General features: G+C 42.1%; 1 protein-coding gene and 1 long non-coding RNA gene across 3 annotated transcripts; one reads left to right on the top strand and one right to left on the bottom strand.

Moving 5' to 3' along the window:
• The first annotated feature begins 5010 nt into the window (after positions 1–5010).
• On the top strand, positions 5011–8980 carry LOC109745907 (hsp70-Hsp90 organizing protein 1-like). The gene is made up of 7 exons (XM_073506294.1): positions 5011–5028; positions 5159–5242; positions 5632–5760; positions 7342–7449; positions 8188–8358; positions 8449–8528; positions 8935–8980. The coding sequence occupies exons 1-7, from the start codon at positions 5011–5013 to the stop codon at positions 8978–8980; spliced, it is 636 nt and encodes a 211-aa protein (XP_073362395.1).
• An 819-nt stretch (positions 8981–9799) lies between these two features.
• LOC109745903 (uncharacterized) lies at positions 9800–13635 on the bottom strand. 2 transcript variants are annotated; one of them, XR_006662851.2, is made up of 4 exons: positions 13359–13635; positions 12929–13247; positions 12581–12841; positions 9800–10497 (listed from the first exon to the last, which is right to left on the bottom strand). It is a non-coding gene; the product is annotated as an uncharacterized lncRNA (long non-coding RNA). The 2 variants fall into 2 exon arrangements; XR_012183758.1 differs by having other exon boundaries at positions 9800–12841.
• Positions 13636–23171: the final 9536 nt, after the last annotated feature.

Genomic DNA, 23171 nt, shown 5'->3' with positions numbered 1-23171 from the left:
GGAGTGGGACTCCGCCCACATTCTCCGTTCGCGCGGATCACTTCGCCTTCCTCATTGCCTTCTCGGCTCCCCCCCTCCCTTTTAAAAAGCAAAACCCACCCTCTCCGCTCCTCCTTCACGAAAAGCCCTACCATCTCCTACTCTCCATCGATGCCATGGAGCTGCCGCGCCCACCAGCTCGCTCCACCGGTAAGCGTCTCCTTCACATTTCATCCTTGGCCCCAACCCAAATATCTCGTTGCTAAGTGCGAACCCTAGCCCCAAACGCTAACGCTGCTTCTCGTGCTGCAGTCGGCGGGCCGATGCTGAACAGGATATTTCAAGCGGCTTTTGTTGGAGATCTCCCCCTCTTCAAGAGTACGTGGCGTTCTCGTCGTCTTGGATCTTGGTCCGGAGATTGAGTGCTGATTTTTTTCTGTCCAATCCGCTGCAGGTCTGCTGATGGAGCTGGACAACGGCAGGGGCCGCCTCAAGGAAACGGTAGAGGAGCTCAGGGCGGAAGATGCACGGCTGGAGGGTTTCGGGGCACTGCACTGTGCTGCCGGCGGAGAGCGGCTGGAGGTGTGCAAGTACCTCATCGAGGAACTCCAGGTTGATGTGAATGTCGTCGACAAGGAAGGTCTCCTTCAGAAACCCCATGCTGATTTCGGATTTTGTCGACAATTTTGTTCCTCGTTAACAGCGTTATAGGAAAGTAGTAGATGTTATGGCTTCGCCAAATTTCTTTTTTTCGCGAATACGCAAAGCTTGCGTACCTTTTCATTGATAGAAGATGATAGAGAAAGTACATGATAGGGTACAACACACTACACGAAAGCAAGAAGGCGCGAGTATTGTGCCCGAAGCAGAGGGAAGAGGGATGCTCAGCCCAAAGAGGACACACGCAACTAAGACCACCTAGCCATGAGATGTAGTCCGAACCGACACAATCGTCCCCAAAACTCAAAATCCAACGCCAAGGACACCGAGCAAACAAGACAACACCTTCAAGAAGAGGAACGACGTTATGGCACCGTCGTTGTCCGATCTGGAGAGCCGGACCTGGGGTTTCCCCCCATGCTCAAAGGGCATAGGTATAGGCCATGACAGCGCCTCCAAGAAGGTAACGGCACACGCGAGCGTCGCTGCTGTCACAATAGGCAAGCCAAGCAGGGATTTCACCCTGGCCAAGTTTGAACAATCCCACATCCACCGGGTTGAGATCAGGAGCCGAGGAAGTAAACATGTTGGTCGAAGTTGCCACCACATGTAGGGGAGCTGCGGGCACACGTGCTTCGGATCTGACGAGTGGACGAGGCAAGGAGGCGGACGGGGCAGGGAAGGCGACGGAAGCTGGCATAGGAGGGTGGCGCCGCAAGTAGGCGAGGACCTGGAAGGAACACAGATCCGGGCCACGGGACGGATCCGCCGAGACACCAGCAAGCCCACGAGGCTGGAAGGGGTGCAGCCAACGAGGGCGCCGGGGACGGAGCCGCATGAGTAGGGGTGCCGGCAAACTGAAGACACTGGAAAGCGCAGGTCTTGGGCGGCCGGGCCGGAGCCACACCGGCGAGGACCAGCGAACCGAAGAAGCTGGAGAGGAACGCAGCCTTTGAAGCGCCAGGGCCGGAGCCGCACCGGCCGAGGACGTTGACAAGCGAGGCACCTGGAGAGTGCAGGTCCTGCTGCCACTGCCTCGCGCCCACACCACAGGGGACGCCACCGGGTAACGCCTCACCACATGGTGGGGGTGGGTGAGGGACGCCACCCAGTCAGGACAGCCGCCGCCGGGGAGCCGCCGTCGAGATCCAGGCCGCGTCGACGAGCCAAAACCGCAGCACACATCGGGGGGGAGGGGGGACGCCACCCAACCGGGGCCAACATCACCGCAGGTGAGAAGCTTCCCGTCGGGATCCAGGCCGCGCCAGAGGTGCCATGACCGCCGCACACAGTGGGGGAGTGGAGCTCGTCGTGGGAGGGCTGGGCCCGGCCAAATCGCCCCGCCGCCACCATCCCGGGAACCGGCGCGGGCTTCGCCGGCCCTTCCTATGGTGGCGGCAAGGTAAGGAGGAAGGTGGGGAGGGGGCTGGGCCGCTCGATCTAGGGTTCCCCCGTCGCCGCCAGGGGCTTCGCCAAATTTCTTCAAGTGCTATTTTGCATTTGAAGTGGGGTCATGCCGGAAGGCAGCTTTGTTTTGCTTTGCATATTGTCCTCCAAATAATTGTTGTTTATATGAGTTGCTTCATCAAAAATTTGATTTTGTTGTGCATGATCTTTTTGGGCAGTTGGGTTTGCTAAGCTTATGCATGGTAGTGTTAAGGAAATAGCTATTGTGCTCACTCACGAAGCAATGATCATATAACATCTATGTTGCTCTGCATATTTGCTACCCACCAGTTTGTCTCGTTAATGCTAGCTAAGATATTTCTGTGCCATGCCTGTTTTAGAAAACAAAAAGTTGACCATATAGCTTCGTATGGAAATAGACCATGCTCTTGATACCGCAGGTAATATCCTACATATGCATCAGCGCAAAAAAAATCCTACATATGCATGGCTGATATATTCTATAAGTCGGTTCCCATCGAGGATATTTTTTTCATGGTCGAATTAATTACGTTTTAGACAGATGCATATAAATTGTTCCCTTTTCTATTGTGTTTTTTTATAACTCGTTCCCTTTTCTATTGTATATAATATAGAGAACCATGGATATACTTTGTGTGTCTTGAGTAGTTGTTTCTACATTTAATGCTCTCAGAAAAGATAATGCACTATTATGACACTTCCGTGTCTTTTTATGTGGGTGAAAACGTATCCAAGCACCCTCTTACTCTTTAAGAGAAGCATCTTATTTCCTTCCTAAATCAAGAAAGGCTTTTGCATCAATACGAGCTAAATTACTATGTTCTTGACAGGCAGAACACCTTTGTTTTTTGCAATAGTTTGTTATCATGCGGGTACTGCCAAATATCTTCTTCATCATGGTGCCAATCCAAACATATTCAACATCAATGGGCTCTCCCCTTTACACAAAGCCGCAGTATCAGGTCTATTTCTATGAATACATATGCCTCTGTTTTGCATTTGTGCGCTGCAATTTTTCTTCATGGCTTTTCAATTTCTAAGGTGTACTATGGTGTGGCTTAGTGTTGTACTATGCTATGATCTATTTTTGTTTATTTCATATGGTAATAAATATAAACATCTAGCCACAGAATGTATTGCATTTGATTGTCCACTGAACAAATCGTTACTTTTCAGAAGAAAGATCTCGTCCCAAGAAATACCTATTCTCTGCTGTAATAAATTCATGAGTTCATTTTCTTTCAGAATGCGAATATGGCAGAAATACCTATTCTCTTATCCAGCAAGTTTGTGCATCTTTTTTCAGGAACTTGTGAATCTGTTAAACAACTGATTGCTAAAGGAGCCTATATCGACCCGGTAGCTTACATCGACCAGGTAGATTTTTGTGGGACACCACTTCATTGCGCTGCTACTAAAGGGCATGATGACATTATGAAGATTTTATTGGACCATAATGCAGATGTAAGTTTATAAGTGCATACGTTTCTGCCTTAAGTTTCACATTGGACAGGTGAATGTACATGGTAAACTTTAATTTTTCTTGTGTTCTGCTAAAGAAAAGTCATTAGCTGTTTTTCTCATCCTCTATTAACATACTCCCTCCATCCCATAATATAAGATCATTTTTCAACCTTCTATCAATGAAATGATACGCAAGCCTTTTACGGTGGGACGGAGGGAGTATGTTTCTACTTGTTAAGCTCAAATGTGTGGCATTTTGTACTCTTTTTTGTGAATACGCAAAAGGCTTGCGTATCATTTCATTGATAGAAGGAGTTTAGGAGAAGTACATGGGGAGTGAGCATCGCGGACCGCGTACACACAAGGGCACGTCCACCGATGCTCGAGCAGAAGATGCTGGGGTGTTCAGCCCAGAAGCTCAAAATGCTAACTCTCTGGAATAACTATGTTGATCCCTTTGGCGCCGGCCTTGGCCCATAGGCGTGTTTCGTCCTTAATGTCATGCACTAAGCGGGACATGGAGGGTTGCAACGAGTCTAAGACGCAACCATTCTGGTGTTTCCAAATCCACCAGGTCGTACAGTGTCGAGGGGAGGCCGCTCACCAATCCGTGAAAGGTGACGCAGGGTCGAGCACGGTGGTAGTTGAGCGGCACTAGGAGAGGTCTCATACCAGATTGTGCGCGGGAAGGAGCAGCCAACCATGAGGTGTCATTTTGTATTAGAGAGAACATCAAGATGACGCAAAGAACAAGCAAAGGCTGAAGGGCCAAATCTAGCAAAATGAAAATCTAGCAAAAAAGCTATGGCCTAGCTAACAAAAACACACCAAAGAAGTAAACAACCGTGCCTACCTTGGATCAAAAACCCACCAAAGAAGTAAACAACCGTGCCTACCGTGGATCAAAACTGCGGCAACATTAGGAGAACTTGCGTGCCGCAAGAGGTGTCACACCTTGGCCTTGCCCCTTTCCAAAGGCTAGCCTCATGGAGAATGCAATCCACCAGTTCTTGGCAATTCGGCCTCTATTCTCAAACCCGCTGGCATTGGGAAGCAACCAAATCTTCCACATTGTTAAAATCATGCCATCATAACTCTTGAACAGCTAACTCTTGACATCTTGGTTATATTTTTCTTCTTCTCCTGGTTCAGATCATGCCATCAGCTTCTTTTTAAATAAACACCTTGCCTAACTCTTAAGATCGTGTTGTTGCAGCGGTCAGGAAAACAAATTTACCTTACTATACTGTTAAATATGTTAACTTGCATTAGTAATAGTTCTGTTGTCGATGCATGCAACGTTCTACTAACGTTGTTGTCACCATCGGTCCCTTCAGTGTCGATACATTAAAAATAAACTTTGTTGATCCAATTGCCTTTTTACATATTTGGTACAATATAATTTTGTCTATCTTGTGATGTCCCTCACTTTTAAAGTGCCACCTAAAATATCAAGGTTTAATCAGATGCTAGTAAGCCATGAAATTTCTTGGACCAGTAAGTTGTGCTCATGTATTTTATAGTGCTTGGAAATATGTTTGATTCTAGTGATCTCTATGTATACATTTTGCCATTATCACTTTATTATCATTTCAACTATAGAAGCTGATATCTTTTTTCTTACCAGTGCAACAAATTGGTAAATGGCAAGACACCTCTAATTGCAGCTATAGATGCCACCTCAAGGAACTGTATGGTTCTCCTGATTGAGGTATTGTACCCTCGTCTTAGCCTTGTCAAGTTCTTCAATTTTGATGAGTCCAGTTTCTATGTAATGACAAAAAAATCTCACTAAAGATGAGAACTTTCAACATCCTATGCTGGCCTTTGTTTTGTGCACAATGACAATTTGTTCCACTTGAAGTAGACACCTTATTAACCATTTATTTTTTGAATTTGTGGTCAATGTGGTTACCACAAGTATGATGACAGTGAACTCAACCAGATGAACTAGTTGAAAATTAGTGCTGAACTAGTAACACTATGGTTCCTATTTATACCTGAAAGTGGAGAAATTTGAAATGCTACCCCGTAAATCTTTATTACTGACTTACCCAGGTTATCTTGAGGACATACAATTAACATCTGTTTCTGTGACAGGCTGGTGCTGATCGCATGGGAGCTTTAACCTATGCTATGGAAAATCTCCATTCTGAAAAACTTGTTTCAACTGACTTCGTCAATTACATTATGGAGGATGTTGCTGCCAACCGTTTTGTTCCTGATGATGTAAGATTAACCTCTTTGACACTAAATGTTGGTTGAGTTCTGTTTTTCTAGAGTTCTAGTAAGCCCTGCGACATGGTGTACACACTCAATGCTTTTTAGAACCCTAGCAAGTTGCAATCCTCACATAAACTTTAGGAATTCTAGGGAGAACAGAAACGCTATTCTCTCAACTTTTTTTAGTATAATGGGAGCTTTTATTACCCCTTGCCTCTGCATCATAGATGCATATGCGTATATCTTAACTTATTACAATTTTTATTATAAAGTAGGTAGATATTGGCCTCATCTGAAAGTGGGCGAGACCAACATCATGAAAACCAAAAAGCGGAAAGAGCAAACAATACGTGTTTTTTAAGGGATGTAGTGTTTGTTTAAGGAATTGGTTAGCCCTCCATGTTAGGAATTTGTGGACTATACGGTCTACCCTCTAATTCCCCTGCCTTATCCGTGGTGCCGCTCACAATGCGTATTGAGGCTAGAGGGTAGGGACCTATTTATAGACTCCAATTCCAGGTGTTTTAATATTCCACCAGTTTTCGGAAATATCCGTATGACTCCTGTACCATGTTACCAACCATGATAAAACATGTCAGTTTTCCGAGTCTAAATATACTAGTCCCTAGCACACATGTGTGAGTCATGTGCCATGATTAGATTGTATATGTGAGATCAACTTCCAACCTTAATCATGTGGGTCAACAGCCTGCAGAGCTGATCCTGCCAAACAAATCTAGCTTCTTGGTGCCAACCTCCATTCGCTCCTTGTGTTGTGACCATTGTAGGACAACCAGCCCACCACAAAGCAGGGTTCTAAAACTTGCTGGGGGTGGTCAACCTTGCCACAACAATTTGGCAACAAACTGCATGTGACTAAGCCATCTAGCCTGGCAAATGTGGTGTTAGGCAGAGATGTTGAGCTACTTAGGCACAGCCACACCGCTGTTCCAAGCAACAATTATAGGTCAAAATTCTGAACGAGCAAGTTGTTGGCTAATGATTTGGTATAAACGATTATACGTCAAAATACCTATTCCAGTATTTCTAGAGACAATGGCTTGGGAATGGGTCAATATTAATTACATGGGCTCACGTTAATATTTTGTTCATGCTACCAGACAAGACAGAAAAGAGAAGTTGCCATTTATTATCAAAGTCGCCTTTCCAAGTATTTTCAGAACAATATGTCTCAAATGCAAGACAATTTCATGCTAATTGAATTAAATAACTATTAAGTAATACCAATTCAAGATTTAATCCCTTTTGCGCAAGAATATACAAGGAAATTTTATCTATGTTATGTATAAGTTAGCATATGGTACATAGTATCCTACAATGTGCGCTTGAAGTTTAAATGGTGGAAATCAATACCATCTTGCCAGTTATTACCGATGAAAATGTGACTTTCCTGGTGGGTAAGGGTGGAAACTGGTATGGTTATCTGTATATGTTAGCAAAAAGATTTTTGTATAGTGAGATCCATATTTCCATACCTTTACGTCGCAATTTTAAATATGTTTGTTAAAATCTATCTATTCTTGTGCATCTGAACTCTTCATAAATTTCAATTTCTTGATGATTCAGGATGAGCCTGAGTCTAGAAGTAAAACTAAAGCGGAAGGCTTTAAGAAACTTGCGGACTGTAGTTTCAAGCAGGAGGATTATCTTAGTGCAGCAAAATCCTACACTGTGGTATATTAAAGCAACATATACTTTCCCATATTTCATCTTATATTTGTCCTTTCCCATATTTCATATTGTCCAATATCATAATTGATTGTGTACCTCTTTTTTCAAGCTCTATGGCTTAAAGCAGACATGGTTCCTGGATTTACTTTTGATCATAAATATTCTTTTGGGAAAACTTATCTAACTACCCAAATTTTCACACTGAAGACTGAACTAGGTAGTTGTTTTCAATGATTTTGAATCTAGTGTGGCAAGGTCCAAATCCGCAAGGTCGGCAGCTATTAGACAGTGCTGATTTTGTTACAAATCATAGGGAGAATGAGACAATGTGCTTCCCAAGTCATAAACATGACAAGGGAAGATTATCATAGTGTGCTAATCTAATGATGCTGAATTTGTTTGAGCATATATTCAGTGTTTTGTTTACAACTCAACTGCCATATACTCGTATAAAACTGTTGTTTATGAGTAGAGATAAAAAGCATCATGATAGTCATTTGTAGGAAGACACATGGAATTATAATATAAGTACTTTTTTTATTCATGTTGGGCATGGTGGTAACTGTATGTTGAGTGCCTTGTTTTTCATTGTTGCTCATTCTTGCTTTAGTCAAGTAATCATCTATACTATTTCAGATCTCTTTCCAGCCATGTGCATGCTGATTTGCTACCTCGTTGTTCACAAATTCTAAACAGTTTATTTATTTTATGGTCGCTATTGATTTGAGTTGTTGGCTGTAGGCAATAAGGTTTAATCCCAAAATTGCAACATTGTACTCAAACAGGAGCCTTTGTTGGCTTCGCATGGGCGAGAGCGACAAGGCTCCGTTGGATGCTTACAAATGCAGAAAATTGCGGTCTGACTGGCCAAAAGCCTATTACCGGCAGGGTGCAGCTCTGATGTTGCTCAAGGTTACATAGAAGATACTGTCGGATGTTTTTCCTTCTTTGTCAATTTGTCTGCTAAATATTTTTGACCATTAACTAGTGGTTTACCATCAGGATTACAAGGGTGCACGCGAACATTTCTCGGATGGACTCAAGTTGGACCCGGCCAACACTGAGATGGAGCACGCATTACGGTATCCCATCTTCCTAACTGTTTTTTTCATTTGGGCAGAACCTTCATTGTTTACATTATGCATTTTTAAGATTTCCTTTCGTTATTGGTGGTTAACTTGACGTGTACTGAACTCCATGTTTCAGCCCATCTTATTGTTAGTTACATAGTGTTATTCATTTTTTTACTATGCCATAGATAAAAACCTGTCTTTACCTTCAGAAATTGGGGATGTGTTAATTAAGCTCTGTTCTATTTTCAGTTCCTGTATATGACCTTAGATTATTGCTTTTTTGCTGTTTTTATCAAAAGAAATATGCCTGGCCTTTTCTTGTCCACATTTTTTATTGTGCATTTGCTCCAAAAGTGTTACTAGTTACAGATGCCATTGGGCGTCCATGTCTGATGATTCTCATTGCAATACGCAGGAAAGCTTATGATGCCATGAAAGATGTCTCGGAGCCCCAAGGTTGAGCAACTGTCTGAGTGTTACAGGGAAGATTTCTGGATCTGGTCTCTAGTCGGGTTGTCATTGAGATTTTCACCTTTTGAGCTGCCTGTCATTGAGCGTCTCGCCTTTTGCTTAAAGACTTTCAATTCTTGAACTAAGTAATCTGTTGAATTCCTGAACCAAGTAGTCTGTTGGGATATCAAGTAATCTGATGGGAATCAAGTAATTCTGTCATGCTTGCATGCATAAATATCTAGTTGATGTTTTTTGATTTCTATTGGCTTTCATCTCTCTTATCTGACGGTCTGGGTGTAGTAAGAGCATCTCTTAACCATCCGAAAAAACACTTGACTGCGAAAAAAACGGCATTTAGAGGAATGGAGCTCTCAGCAATCATCCTTTCTCCCCACTAGATGACCTGGTTGCGCCAATGGCGCAAGGAGCGAGTTAGAAGGAATGTTATTAGTACTGAGTAAATAGGAGATGTAGATGGCAAGATGATGCAATGTGGATTGTATTACAAATAGTGGATATTCAGATATAGAGCAATATAAGTGGATTTCTTATCTCACAGAAGCAGAAAGCTTGAGTAGACTCAGTCGGCATAGATATATCACATGGATACAATATAGCATCATGCATTCAAAATTTATATATGACCAGAGAGTAGTGCCAAAGCAAACGGGTTCTTAGGGTGAAGCTATACACACAAAGCTTCATAGGCTATTTAGGTAGCTTAGTAGAGTAAACATGATGACCAGAGAGTAGTGCCAAAAGTAAACATGTTCTTTGGGTGAACCTATACACAAAACTTCACAGACTAATTAGTTAGCACGGTGAGATGCAGGCGGTATCGCTGGTCATTTAAATAAAGTTGTTATAGCCGGTAAGCATCTTCCAAAGGTACATAGGCTATGGAAGTAGACTCTATTTAAAAGGGATAAACCAATGTGTTTCGAATCAGCTGCATAGAGTCATCAGTCAGTCAACTGCATACTGCAGATGAGCAAGTTCATTCTGCACATCAACAGCAGCCTTGTGGGGTCATTGCCGTTTGTAGAACTGGTTGAGTATACACCGTCTTTAGCTATGTGATGAATCCCAGCAAAAGTGTTTTTAACTTGATACATATTGTCTGCAAAGCCTTTGCTAAGCTCTCTGATCTTCCAATTCTGCTCTTTGATCTACTTTTCTTTGTCTATTAACAAACCAATTAGATGCAATTCTCTTTCCTTTGTTTGTTTCAATTTGTTGTAACTATAGTCCTTGAGCACCTTGGCACACACAGCCTCCATGTATCTGATAACTCGAGCCGCTGCAACATCCGTTGCAACTTCTATGGAATTAGATGAATTTCCGGATAGTGCCATTGCTTCAGCATCATGTCGCTGATGCCGCGTGCTGGTACGGAACTTGATTGTTATGCAAAACTCTGTCCAACTTTGCAGTAGTAAAAATAGTGGTTGTGCGAGCTGCGGCTTAATGAAAATGACCTCAAGCATGAACTTGTCTGTGATGTCAACCTCCTCCATGATAGGTTCTGTTCACACATAAAAACAAAATCAAACCAGATACTGGAACCATTATATGTGCAAGCAATAATGACCTAAAGGTAGATACTTACATGGCATATTTATACATAATAAAGCATATGTAGTAGATCTACGAACATGCAAATACGTACTCAGATAGAATCTTCATATACAATGGTTCATATTTCGAGTTCATGCTAGGTTCATGGCTTTATATGAAATAACCTGGAAACAGAGGCAAAAAACGTAGAGAGATAAAAGCCCGCAACTAATCAATATAATCATCTTCAAGGAAAGGCAAGAAAATAGTGTGCAGCAGCAAAGCTTCTTTTTCGAAGAAAGCAAAGCTTTAGTTATTTCTTTAGTAAGAAACCAAATTCAGAAACCACAGTTCAAACAGAGAATAAAAGCTCCCCTATAGAGCATATAGGCAAAGAGGTAAGAACAAGCAGATCTAAAAACCAATGCCAATGTAATACTGGTATCCATAAGCAATAACTTCAGATTGTAAAATTCATCAGCAATGCAGCCACATAATTTTCACTCTTCTGTCTGTTTTTCCTATCATTCAACTCTCTATTTCTAAACCGCACCAAAAGAGGGAAAGCCACGGGCATCTAGGGCGGAGATGAACCCAGACGTATGTACATTGGAAGCACGCATATGAAAGCTAGAAGGGGAAAACACAAATGTAAAGAGTGTGTATAACAACCACACCACACAGACGATAGGTCAACTATGCTTGTAATCACTATAATAGAATTAGCAACTACTATTCATTCATTACTTGAATGGAATCATTAGCCACTTCCATGCATTGCATATACGACGGCTGGCCCTCTCTGCTCTCCTTTGCCTCATCTCATAACCACTTCTACTAATTGTTGACTGGGCGCTGCTGCTGTTTAAACCAAGAGAATTGCATGCAAGCACAGCGTAGTACTCCTAATGCAAGAGCTCTAATTAACAGAAGCAAGCATCTGCTAATTTATTCAAGAAAGAACACCACGTCTGAAACACAGTAGGAGTATCAACTAAATCCAGACACATATATCCGTAGACGAGTTGCAGACAGAGCGAGCGAGAGACGAAGCGAGGGAGTGAAAGGAGGGTGAGGCGGGAAGGACTGATGAGCTTGGCTGGTAAGAGAAGGGGCAGGGAGGAAGAAACAGTAACACATGCGATTGTTTTAGACATAGAGCAAGCGATGAGCCTCCATAGCAACATAGACACGTAGGCACCTAGACCCACAGGCAGCGGCACAAGCCTTTACATTTATCCCTATCTAATATTGCTTTCTATAATGTATTGGGCAAGTTGAAGCCTTGGCAGGGAAAAATAGATTGGAAAATTGATTTGGTAAACATATAGACTGATATCACCTGAAAAGAATCTCATGACTCACACCAAGATAAATGTAATAAGAGTGAAAGAGGGGCATTTACATGAACAAAACATAAATGAGAGGTAGGCCTAGCTCCTGGCTGATGCTGATGCTCTTATGGTTAAAACCAAAAGCGAAGTACCATGGAAGTGCAACTTCGAAGATGTGTAAATCTTATCTTCAGAAACAAATAGTAGTGAATTTTCAAAGACCTAAACACTACAACAAGGACAAAAAAGTAAAAATAATCAAATTTATTGTGAAGTAACAATGATTGTTTAAAAGGCTGGACTAAATTAGAATTGAAAAAAAATGAATTCAGACCTCCTCAAGCTCAACGATCGATCTCATCACCCAGAGTTCAACATCACTTTAAATGCAGAGTAAATTCAAATCTAAAATGGTTTCATTATTCCACTGACTCTAGCTACAAACAATGACCAGCTCAAACGCAAGGAATAAGCCAATGAAGTAAACTGCTCCCTAAGTGAAAGATGTCATAAAGCAAGGGCACACACTCGGGAAAGATAGTGGTAATAGGAGAGCAGAAGGGCAAATGAAAGATAAAATAGGTATCCCTGAATCAAACAACCAACATAGGAAAAAAAATCCTAAGGATTCAAATCCTCCTCCATTCCTATGAAAATCCTTCCAATCAAAGGAGCCCTAAGGAGTACATGTAGGTAGTGGAAGAAAACAACTACTACCTAGGAGATAGCGCACTGGCTATAGCACAAAGGAACACCACTGGCCTAGAAGAAATCGTTTCTCACCAACGACTAGATGGGAACACACCCATCTACAACGGAGACGAAAGGAAAAGCAAGAGCACGATTACTAAGTTGGACAAAAAGGAAGAACAAAACACAAGTCAAGAAAAGAAAGTAGGAGATCATCACCACATATAGGACGCATCCGGTGACGAATTCCCTGCCACCGACAGTGACTTTCATCAGGACCCAAAGGACCTATACAAAATAAGAACAATAAAAATAAAAATAGAAGACCGTAGAGAACTAAAATTAGGAAAATAAGGAAAACTAAAACACGCATACCGTTGTGCTGATGGCCTATCCCTCATTGCACATGGCATGGACATCCTTCACTGAAACTGTGGCTGCCATTGCCTAAATGCCTAACCTCGCACCTCCCCGACACAAGAGATCAAGCCAACCTATAGCTGAACATGTAAAATCTAAAAATAAAACAGGAAGGAGATGCAGTGGCAGCATGCAACTGAGAGGCGGATGCCACCAACAACAACAGGAAGGAGATGCAGTGGTGTTGTGCAACCGGGAGGCAGATGACGCCAGATCCTTGCTCCTGTTGCTCCGGCTGGCGTACGACCTCTACCTTCCACTTCTCGCAAGGCCCCTGCAGCCGACAGCTTCATCCATGAGCCAAAGGGAGGAAACTTGAGGGACAAGCAGGTACAACTTTACTAATCAAAAATCAAAAGAGGGGAGGCAGGAATGAAGGAGGAACCTGCGAGCATGAGGGCTGTACAGAGGCATATTTGCTCCACCTCGGTGTGAAAGGCGACGAGCCGGCGGCGCTCCTTCCGGTGACCCTCACCCATCCGTCGCCGCACCTCCCTTTTCTCTTTCCTCTTCCTTTCTCCCTCCTCTCCTTCCTTCTCTCTCTCCTGCAGATCAAATTGAGCGACATCGCCGTCGCCTTTTGCCTGTAGGTTGTCGCCGCCCCAGGAGAGAAAAGTGAAGGGGAGGAGGAGGCGGTGCAGTGGAGAGCAGGGGAGGAGGAGGCGGTGGAAAGCAGGGGAGAAGGGGAGGAGGAGGCGGCGCAGAGGAGGGAAGGGGAGGAGGCGGCGGCGTAGAGGAGGGCAGGGGAAGAGGGGAGCGGGCGGATTGGCTGTTCAGGGATGCGAGGGATTGGTGACTAGGTTTTCACCGTGCACCCCCACTTCTCTCCTTCTCTTACCCAGGACGCACACGGGACACACACGAGACGCTGGGCCCGGGGACATTTGAGGCCCACCTGTCATGCACGAAAAAGCAAAATAAAGGAGTCAACAAGGACCAACGGCCAGGACTTTGGCAGCACCGTAAAAAATCCTGTCTATGTGAAATCGTTCGATAGAAAACGATCTTGCGACGCAAAGGCCTCCGGTGGGCGGCTAGCCTAGCAGGCTTTATATGTTCAATTACTAGGGGGGTTTTGCATGCTGAAAAAAAAGTCAAAAAAATAGGCTGGGGGATCTTTCCATCTCCAACCGCTACCTAGCGTAGCCGATGCACATCTAGCCTTGTCACGTGAGATTTGCCGCCTAGATGCTCATCCCCATCTCGCACCATTGTTGCAGATGTCCGCTGCCACTACTGGAAAATGATTATATGTGGACCGTTACAAGTCACTGGTAATCTGGCCACTTACTTGACAAGCGCCAGTTTGCGCGGCCACTGGTAACATCGACCCATATTAGCTGTGGGCCAAAATTATCAGTGTGCTCCAGATTACAAAATGATACACGGCGCACAACCCATGTTGCACTAACGGTTTTCTGGGCCGGGTTTTCTGCAGGTTTTTTTTTTGCACAAGTTTTTCTATTTGGTAATGCGTTTTTTCCCTTCCTCTTTCTCTTTTTGTTTTTACTTTTCCGTCTCTTTTTTTTTTGCGTTCATGTTTTAGTTCTATTTTCATTTTAAAATAATGAACTATTTTCATTTTCGCTTTTTTTTAAGTTTGCAAACTTTTCTTCAAATTTGCAAAGATTTTTAAAATCCATGAACTTTTTTTAATCCAAAAAATTTGTGAAATTTTTTTCAAATCCTTGAGTTTTTTCAAATCTATGAAATTTATACGCAAAATTTATGAACTTTTTGAAAATTCATGAATGTTTTTGAAATCTATGAACTCTTTTCAAATTTGTGAACATTTTTTGTGTTCATTCTTTATTTCTATTTTTATTTTATTATTTTAAAATAATGAATGGTTTTCATTTTCGTGAAATTTGTGAACTTTACTTCAAATTTGCATTTTTTTAAATCCATGAACTTTTTTTTGAATCCACAAAATTTGTAAACTATTTTCAAAACAATGAACTTTTTTTGAATCCACGAAATCTGTGAACTGTTTAAAAATTCATGAATATTTTCGAAAGCTACGAACTCTTTTCAAATTTGTGGACATTTTTTAAATCCATGAAACTTTTTCAAATTTACGAACATTTCCCAAATCCATGAACTTTATTTCAAGTCCATAAACATTTTTCAAATTCATGATTTTTTTATTTCATGAACTTATTTTAAATCCTTGTACAGTTTTTCAAATTCATGAACATTTCATAAACCCATGAACTATTTATGATTTTTCTAAGACAGTAGACCACCAGACAGCAAACTTTTTTCTAACCACGAACACTTTAGATGAATGGGCAGCAAGCAAGAGAGCATTCTTTTTTAGGCAAGCGAACGTGCAAGCGATTTATCGGGCTGGCCCACGCGGGCAACGACCTACGCACCGTTGTGTAATCTGGCCTGTTAAGCGCTGACAACGCTCTTCAAACCCGCGCCCGTCACTGATACTTGAGTTACGAGGGGCGTGCTGAAATTTGTGCCTTGGTGTTTTCTGGCCCGTGGTTATTCTAACCTAAAATACCAGTGCCTGGTATGTATAGTTGCCCGCCACTAGTAACTCAAGTACCAATGGGGAGTGTGTGTTTGTGCCCGCCATTGGTAATTTGAGGAGTGAATAAAGTTTGATCACATGCCAAATTTTGATCACATGTAATCGTGTGTGTGTGTGTGTGTGTGTGCGCGTGTGTGTGTGCGTGCGCGTGTGTGCCTGCGTGCGTGCGTGCTTGCGTGCGTGTGTGAATAAAGTTTTAAAGTCAACCGAGGAAGGGGAGGTGGCTTTGCATGCAACAACTTGTTTGAAAAATTCTCAGAATATTACCACACCATACCAAATTTTCTGATTTTTGGCTTCATTTGAATTATTAAGAATTAAAATGATAATAACTACCATGTTGGTGCCTGAGTCTTGGCCTCCTAGTGTCTGATACTCCACTTATTTTCTTGCATAAGGCATATAAACATACACTATAGACAACCAATAGGATTGTCAGCCCATTTCTGGCGATTATGTACATGCAATTCAAATTGGAGTTATATCAATTAAATGGCTAGAATGTATTTAAAGGATTAAATATAGCAAATGGACCACGAAAAATGTCAACATTTGACATGATAAAAAAATGTAGGACCACCAACAAAGCATCGATCGTTCCACATGCAAACCTAGCTCGTTCCTTCTCCGAAAGTTTCTTCGTGGGAGATAGTCCGGTTTGTAAGCAGGCTATGTGACAACTTTTCTAAAATATTCTCCAACTTTTAGCACACATATAGCAGTCATATCATGACACCATATCAAGTTTCCTGATTTTTGGATTTTATTTGAAATTTTCAAAATTAAAATGTCAATAACCACCACGTTTGTCGTGGTTTTGTCACGGCGGATGTCCTCGTGAGAGAACTAAGTCGCCCATCGCTCCTAGGCGATCGCTTGAACGGGGTTGACCGGGAACGAGAGACGCAAGTCCACCTAGGTTCGGTCCTTCACAGTGGAGGTAAAAGCCTACATCATACTTCATTGCTATTGATGATGATGATCTCGATTACAAGGGTGCTCTTTTGCTACCTCTATCTCGAGAGCTATTAATTTGTATGTCTCAAACTTGTCTGTCTTGGGGTGCCTTGCCCCTCCTTATATAAGTTGAAGGGGCCGGCTTATATGTAGAGTCTTAGTAGGACTACAACTAGTCTCTTTTCTATTACAAGCTGGATATTAGTCCGGGTCTTATTCGAACGGTCCAAAGCGGGCCTATTGGGCCACCTCCATGTTAGGCCACGTTCAGGCACCCGTATTCTCTTTCGCACTAATCAACCCAGGCTGGGTCTTTCATCGGCCGGGTCTCATTTCCCTCGCCGGGTCCTTCCAGGCTCCCGGCCTATGGAGAGCCGGCCCGTATGGCGCCTTGGACAACCCGGGCAAGGGCCTTCTAGTATAGTCGGGTCATGTCTTGGACTGCCGCGGGTAATACCCCGGGCAACGTTGGCATCGGTGTCTCAACCACCCGATTCCTCGAACTGCTCTCATTTCCTTACATAAGGCCTAACCATAGAGTAAGGGCCACCAATTAGGTTTTCAATCCATTTTTGGCAATTATTTTATGTACCTGCCGTTCAAATTTGAATTATATTCATTAAATGCCTATATGCATTAATATTTTAAGTACATCAAGCAAACTCGTGAAATTTCAAATTTTGACATGATACATATAACTGCGTGAAAAAATATTAAAGGCCAACCGAAGAAGTAGCAGTCATTTCACATCCAAACCTGACCTTGTTTCGTCTCGAAACCTAATTTCTTCCTCGAAGTTGGTCCGGTTTGTAAGCAGTCCATGTGACAACATTTGTGAAACATTCTCAAAATTTTACCGAAGCCTTTAGTAGACATATCATGATATGTCACGATGCCAAACTCTTAGGATTTTTGTGCTTCATTTGATTTTATGAGAATAAAAGGGCAACTGGTGTATGGGACAAAGCCCTTTTCTTGCCGGCATTTTGCGCAGGGGGTGCGAGGTGAAGAGTCCCAGTAATTTAGTAAATAATAGTGAAAATAATAAAAGAAATAACGGTAGCCGATACTCGCGCCACTTGTACTTGGGTCAATCATGCGTGGTCGAAATATTGTGTTCTGATTGGTTGATCCCAGCATCCCAGATCGCCTTGGTCTACTCCTCTTTATTCTCCCTTCTCGTCTCTTCTCTTCTCCTCCTATTATCTTATCCTCCTTCTCCACCAACAGATGCGTCCCCCACCTCTCCCTATAGCTAATTAGTCTATGTCTGATGTCTACTACACAACTTATTCTAGACTCGTGTTGGGCCTATAAGTGCAGAGTTTTGTAGGACAATAGCAATTTTCCCTCAAGTGGATGACCTAAGATTTATCAATTCGTGGGAGGCGTAGGATGAAGATGGTCTCTTTCAAACAAACCTGCAATAAAATACAAGAAATCTCTTGTGTCCCCAACACACCCAATACAATGGTAAATTGTATAGGTGCACTAGTTCAGCGAAGAGATGGTGATACAAGTGTAGTATTGATAGTAGATATAGGTTTTTGTAATCTGAAAATATAAAATAATAAGGTAGCAAGTGATAAAACGGAGCACAAACGGTATTGCAATGCTTAGAAACAAGGCCTAGGGTTCATACTTTCACTAGTGCAATCTTCCAACAGTGCTAACATAATTGAACCATATAACCATCCCTCAACGTGCGATAAAGAATCACTCCAAAGTTCTTATCTAGTGGAGAACATAAGAATAAATTGTTTGTAGGGTACGAAATCACCTCGAAGTTATCCTTTCCGATCAATCTATCGAGCTATTCCTATACGTATCACAAACAGCCCAAGAGTTCGTACTAAAATAACACCATATGATACGCATCAACCAACTCTAATGTCACCTAGATACTCCAATGTCACCACAAGTATCCGTGAGTCAATTATACAATACACATCAAACAGCTTTAGATTCATAATATTCAATCCAACACAAAGAACTTCAAAGAGTACCCCAAGATTTCTACCGGGGAAAGTGGGATGAAAACATGCATCAACCCCTATGCATAGATTACGCCATTGTCGCCTAGGGAATCCGCGAGTTGAATGCCAAAACATACATCAAGTGAATCAATATAGTACCCCATTGTCACCACGAGTATCCATATGCAAGACATACATCAAGTGTTCTCAAATCCACAAAAGTATTCAATCCGATAATAGTGAAACCTCAAAGGTAAAAACTCAATTCATCACAACAAGATAGAGAGGGGGAAAACACCATATGATCCAACTATATTAACAAAGCTCGCGGTACATCAAGATCGTGCCAAATCAAGAACACGAGAGAGAGAGATTAAACACATAGCTACTAGTACATACCCTAAGCCCTGAGGGTGAACTACTCTCTCCTCATCATGGTGGCCACCGGGATGATGAAGATGGCCTCCGGTGATGATTTCCCCCTCTGGCGGGGTGCCGGAACAGGGCTCCAGATGGTATTTCGAAGGTACAGAGGCGTGCGGCGACAGAGTCCAAGTTCTAGGGTTATTTCTGGTGGTTTCTCTATTTATAGGATTTTTTTGGCGTCGGTCTCATGCTAAGATGGCCCAGAGGGAGCCCACCACCCACCAGCGCACCATTACCCCCCCTAGGAGCGCCCTAATGGGCGGTGGCCACCTCGTGACTCTTCTGGCATTCCCACGAAGCTTCTAGTGTCTTTTTTTCTCCCAAAAAATCGTCAAAATTTTTGCTGCATTTGGAGAACTTTGATTTCTGCACAAAAAGCAACACCATTGTAGTTCTGCTGAAAACAGCGTCAATCCAGGTTAGTCTCATTTAAATCATATAAAATTGCACCCAACCCATATAAAATTGTTGTAAACATGGCATGAATACTTCATAAATTATAGATGCATTGGAGACGTATAAGCATCCCCAAGCTTAATTCCTGCTCGTCCTCGAGTTGGTAAATGGTAAAAGAAATAATTTATGAAGTCTGAATGCTAGTATAGTGCATAAGTTTGATCAATGATAATTTCGATCACTTTTTCTAGCATAATAAAACAGTAGCTCATCTCATAAAACTTCTCATGATCAAGTAGCAAGCTATTCACATGTTAAAGTATAGACCATAGACTTTCTTGAAAACTAACAAACTATGTTCTCAGTCATCAAACAATTGCAATTCATCTTATTTTCAGAAAGGGTCTATGTAAGAGCTTTGATTTAGCAAATTCCACATACTCAAGTATCATATAGTCTTCCATGATTGCTAACACTCAGAGCATATTTTTAGAACAAATAGCATCCATCGAACACAGAGTAAGATAGGGCATAATATTTTGCCTCCCAACTTATTTATCATAGAGATAATTGTCAACAATAATAACTCATGATCACCTATATTCAACTGGATATATGTGTCTGGATCTTTCGCCACCACATGATGCTTGCAAAGAGAAAAAGATAGAAATGGAATAGAGAAGAACACTATTGACTCTTGCATGAAAAGTAAATACATAAAAGTAAAAGATAGGCCCTTCACAGAGGGAAGCAGAGGTTGTCATGCGCTTTTTATTTTTGGATGCGCGAGCTCTTAATGCAAAGGAACGTCACGTTATATTGGCCCTTGTGATGGCAACCTTTATTATGCAGTCTGTCGCTTTTATTTCTTTACCATCACAAGTTCGTACAACACTTATTTTCCCTTACAATAAAAGATCGTAGATATTTAGAAGCAATTTTTATTGCCTTGTGCATCGATGACAACTTACTTGAAGGATCTTATTCGATCCATAGGTAGGTATACTAGACTCTTGTGACATGAAACTGGGTTTAAGGGTTTTTGATGCACAAGTAGAGATAGTGCGGATTTTTGGCTAGCAAAGATATTGGGCAAGCACCACATGTTAGAGGATCCATGACAATATAACTTCTATGTGAATATAAACAAACATAACTCATTATGTTGTCTTCCTTGTCCAACATCAACTACTTGATCAAGTTTGAAAATAATTAATGGGGGCTCACAATCATAGAAGATGTCCAAGATAGTATATTCATTCATGAATTGTTCAAGTGACCAATGTTGTGTTTGTTAGCTTTCAATAAATTTTACCACCTATACTTCTTATATGTGAAGTCATTACTCCCCATGGGACGAGCATATGAAGCACATATAGTTTCAACTTTATGATATTCAATTCATTCAACAATTTACTCTTAGGATATAAGTGAAGCACAAGAGTAAATGACAAACTGCTCGAAAAAGATATAAGTGAAGATCAAGTGAGTAGTTAATAATTAAGTAGCTATGTGAGGACTCTCTCTCATTTAAGAATTTCATATCTCAATATTTTAATCAAACAGCAAGCAAAATAAAATAAAATGACATTCCAAGAATAGCACACATCATGTGAAGAAGGAAAAAACTAAGGCTCAACCGAGACTAACCGATAGTTGTTGATGAAGAAAGGTGGGATGCCTACCAGGGCATCCTCGAGCACCATCTTGCGTTGATTCTTCTTCCAAAAATTCACATATATTCCAAAATAAATCTTCGTAAAGTTTTATCGCGTTTGGACTTCGTTTGATATGGATATTATGCGAAACAAAAAACATGCAACAAATAGAAACTGGCACTGGGCACTGGATCAATATGTTAGTCCAATAAATCATATAAATTGTTGCCAAAAGTATGTGAAAGTTGTATAATATTGGTATGGAACAATAAAAAATTATAGATACAATGGAGACGTATCAGGCACAAGGGTGTGGCCACCGTCAATGGCTGCTGGATCCAGCCGTGGACACCGACAACGACGGTGGGGCTCGTCGGAAGTGAATGGCTACAACGATATTGGGATCGTCAGCGGTGTTTGATAGAACATCAATTAGGATACGACAACTATGACATGGACGTCTTCATTCCCATAAACCTTAGCAGTGGGGAGCACAAAACTACGCTCGTGATTGGCAACCTAAGTACCAGTGGCGTGCCCAAAGTAGTACCGGTGGAGGGTGCTACTTCAGGCCCACGACCGTAAGCTCATCGCCATCATTGCATCCCATAGATCTTTTTCGTCACCTATGTCGCACCACGATCACCCAAGGAACCACCATCGTCGTGCTCATGAGCTCTGCATTGCCTTGTTGGCCCATGATGATTAGTCAAACCGCCTCTCGAGTTGTATGAAGGGATGAAGGGAAAGGATGACATGCCTCAACTACCTGCGCTGCCTTTGTCCTTCACTGTCGTCGGCTACCAATGGAGCCTTTTTCGCCACCACGCTGTTCATCCTCGTGCTCCTTCTCATCGATTCCCGCCTTCCTGCGTCATCTCTCTGCCTTCTGAGCTACACCAAACCCCAATGGTTGCCACCGCAAGCCCTCCGCACCATTGCCCCAAGGGCTACTTTCTTCCTCTGCTAGGCCAACAACAAGCTAGGCGTGTGCAGAATGAATGTGGTGCCCGTGTTCTCCGTCGTAGCCCGTGGAAGCATATAGATGTGCGAGGATTGTTAGCCTTGTGCTCATCCAATTTTTTCAAGTATTACTCGAAATTAACTTTTGTTCATGCTAGAAAAAGAAACGAGGTTGCATCCTAACATGCTAAAAATTCTTACCGCTAAATGGTATTATTTGAAAATATGTTGTTGTGTTATTACTCCATATTTTGTGCAAAATTAATATTAAAATGGGTCAGACCGTGTTATCCAATGGGACATGAGGCCAGTCATCATAGATCATTGGGTCGGCTCCATGTCCCTGGACAAAGCGGAGGGGCCAAACGAGTGTTAGGTCTAGAGAGGGCCGACCCATTCTCATCCTTACTCATGTAAACACCTCCATGTAAAAGTGGTTTTATGGGATGTTTATATAATAGGGGCAGTTGTCTAGTTTCAGGTCCAGAGAGGGCTGACCCATTATCATCCTTACTCATGTAAACACCTCCATGTAGAAGTGGTTTTATGGGTGTTTATATAATAGAGGAAGTTGTCTAGTGACATCTTTTTCCAGTTCCGTAAGCATCTTCTCCAAACATATACTTTTTCTATTTTTCATTAAACAAGTCTAGCTAATGGCCTAGGGTCTTCAAGTCATTGACACGTGCAATGTTGGCCGTCACCATCCCACAAGTGGCACGATGCCACGGGAAGGTGCGGCATGAAACTTCAAACGGTTGTCGCCCGCCTAAATTTTAGGTGAAGAGCCATCTCTTAGTACATGTGCGGGAAGTTCGGGGAAATTGGAGGGCATTTTTTTAGTGCACTCTCTCTAAACAGTAGTTTTTTATGGATAGCAGAGTTGCTGGAGAGCATAAGGCTATGTCTAACCAGCTGTGTGCACAACTTCTATCACATCCATATATGAGCCATGCCATGCACATCCCCATTCTCTCTCTTCTCTCTCCCAAACAAATCCACCCTTTTATTCCACTTTTGCCTATTTAAATCATTTATATCTTTAAAACCAACATTTTGATTTTTCAAATTTTATATATTTGAACCACTGGCGCAAAGGCCTTTAGAATAGTACCAATCTTAGATATTTGAGTAGTTTGACTTTTTTTTGTTTCAATCACTTTTTTTGAAACGAGTGAAATCTATTCTTTAAACAAGTGAAATTGCTTGTTTTATTTGATAGAAATCAACTTTTGGAATGAGTGAAATTTATTTTTTTAAGTCAAATTAATCAGTTT

This window comes from Aegilops tauschii, chromosome 1 (genome assembly GCF_002575655.3).
Source record: "Aegilops tauschii subsp. strangulata cultivar AL8/78 chromosome 1, Aet v6.0, whole genome shotgun sequence".
Lineage (NCBI taxonomy): Eukaryota > Viridiplantae > Streptophyta > Magnoliopsida > Poales > Poaceae > Aegilops > Aegilops tauschii.
This window is presented reverse-complemented; position numbering and strand designations above follow the sequence as displayed.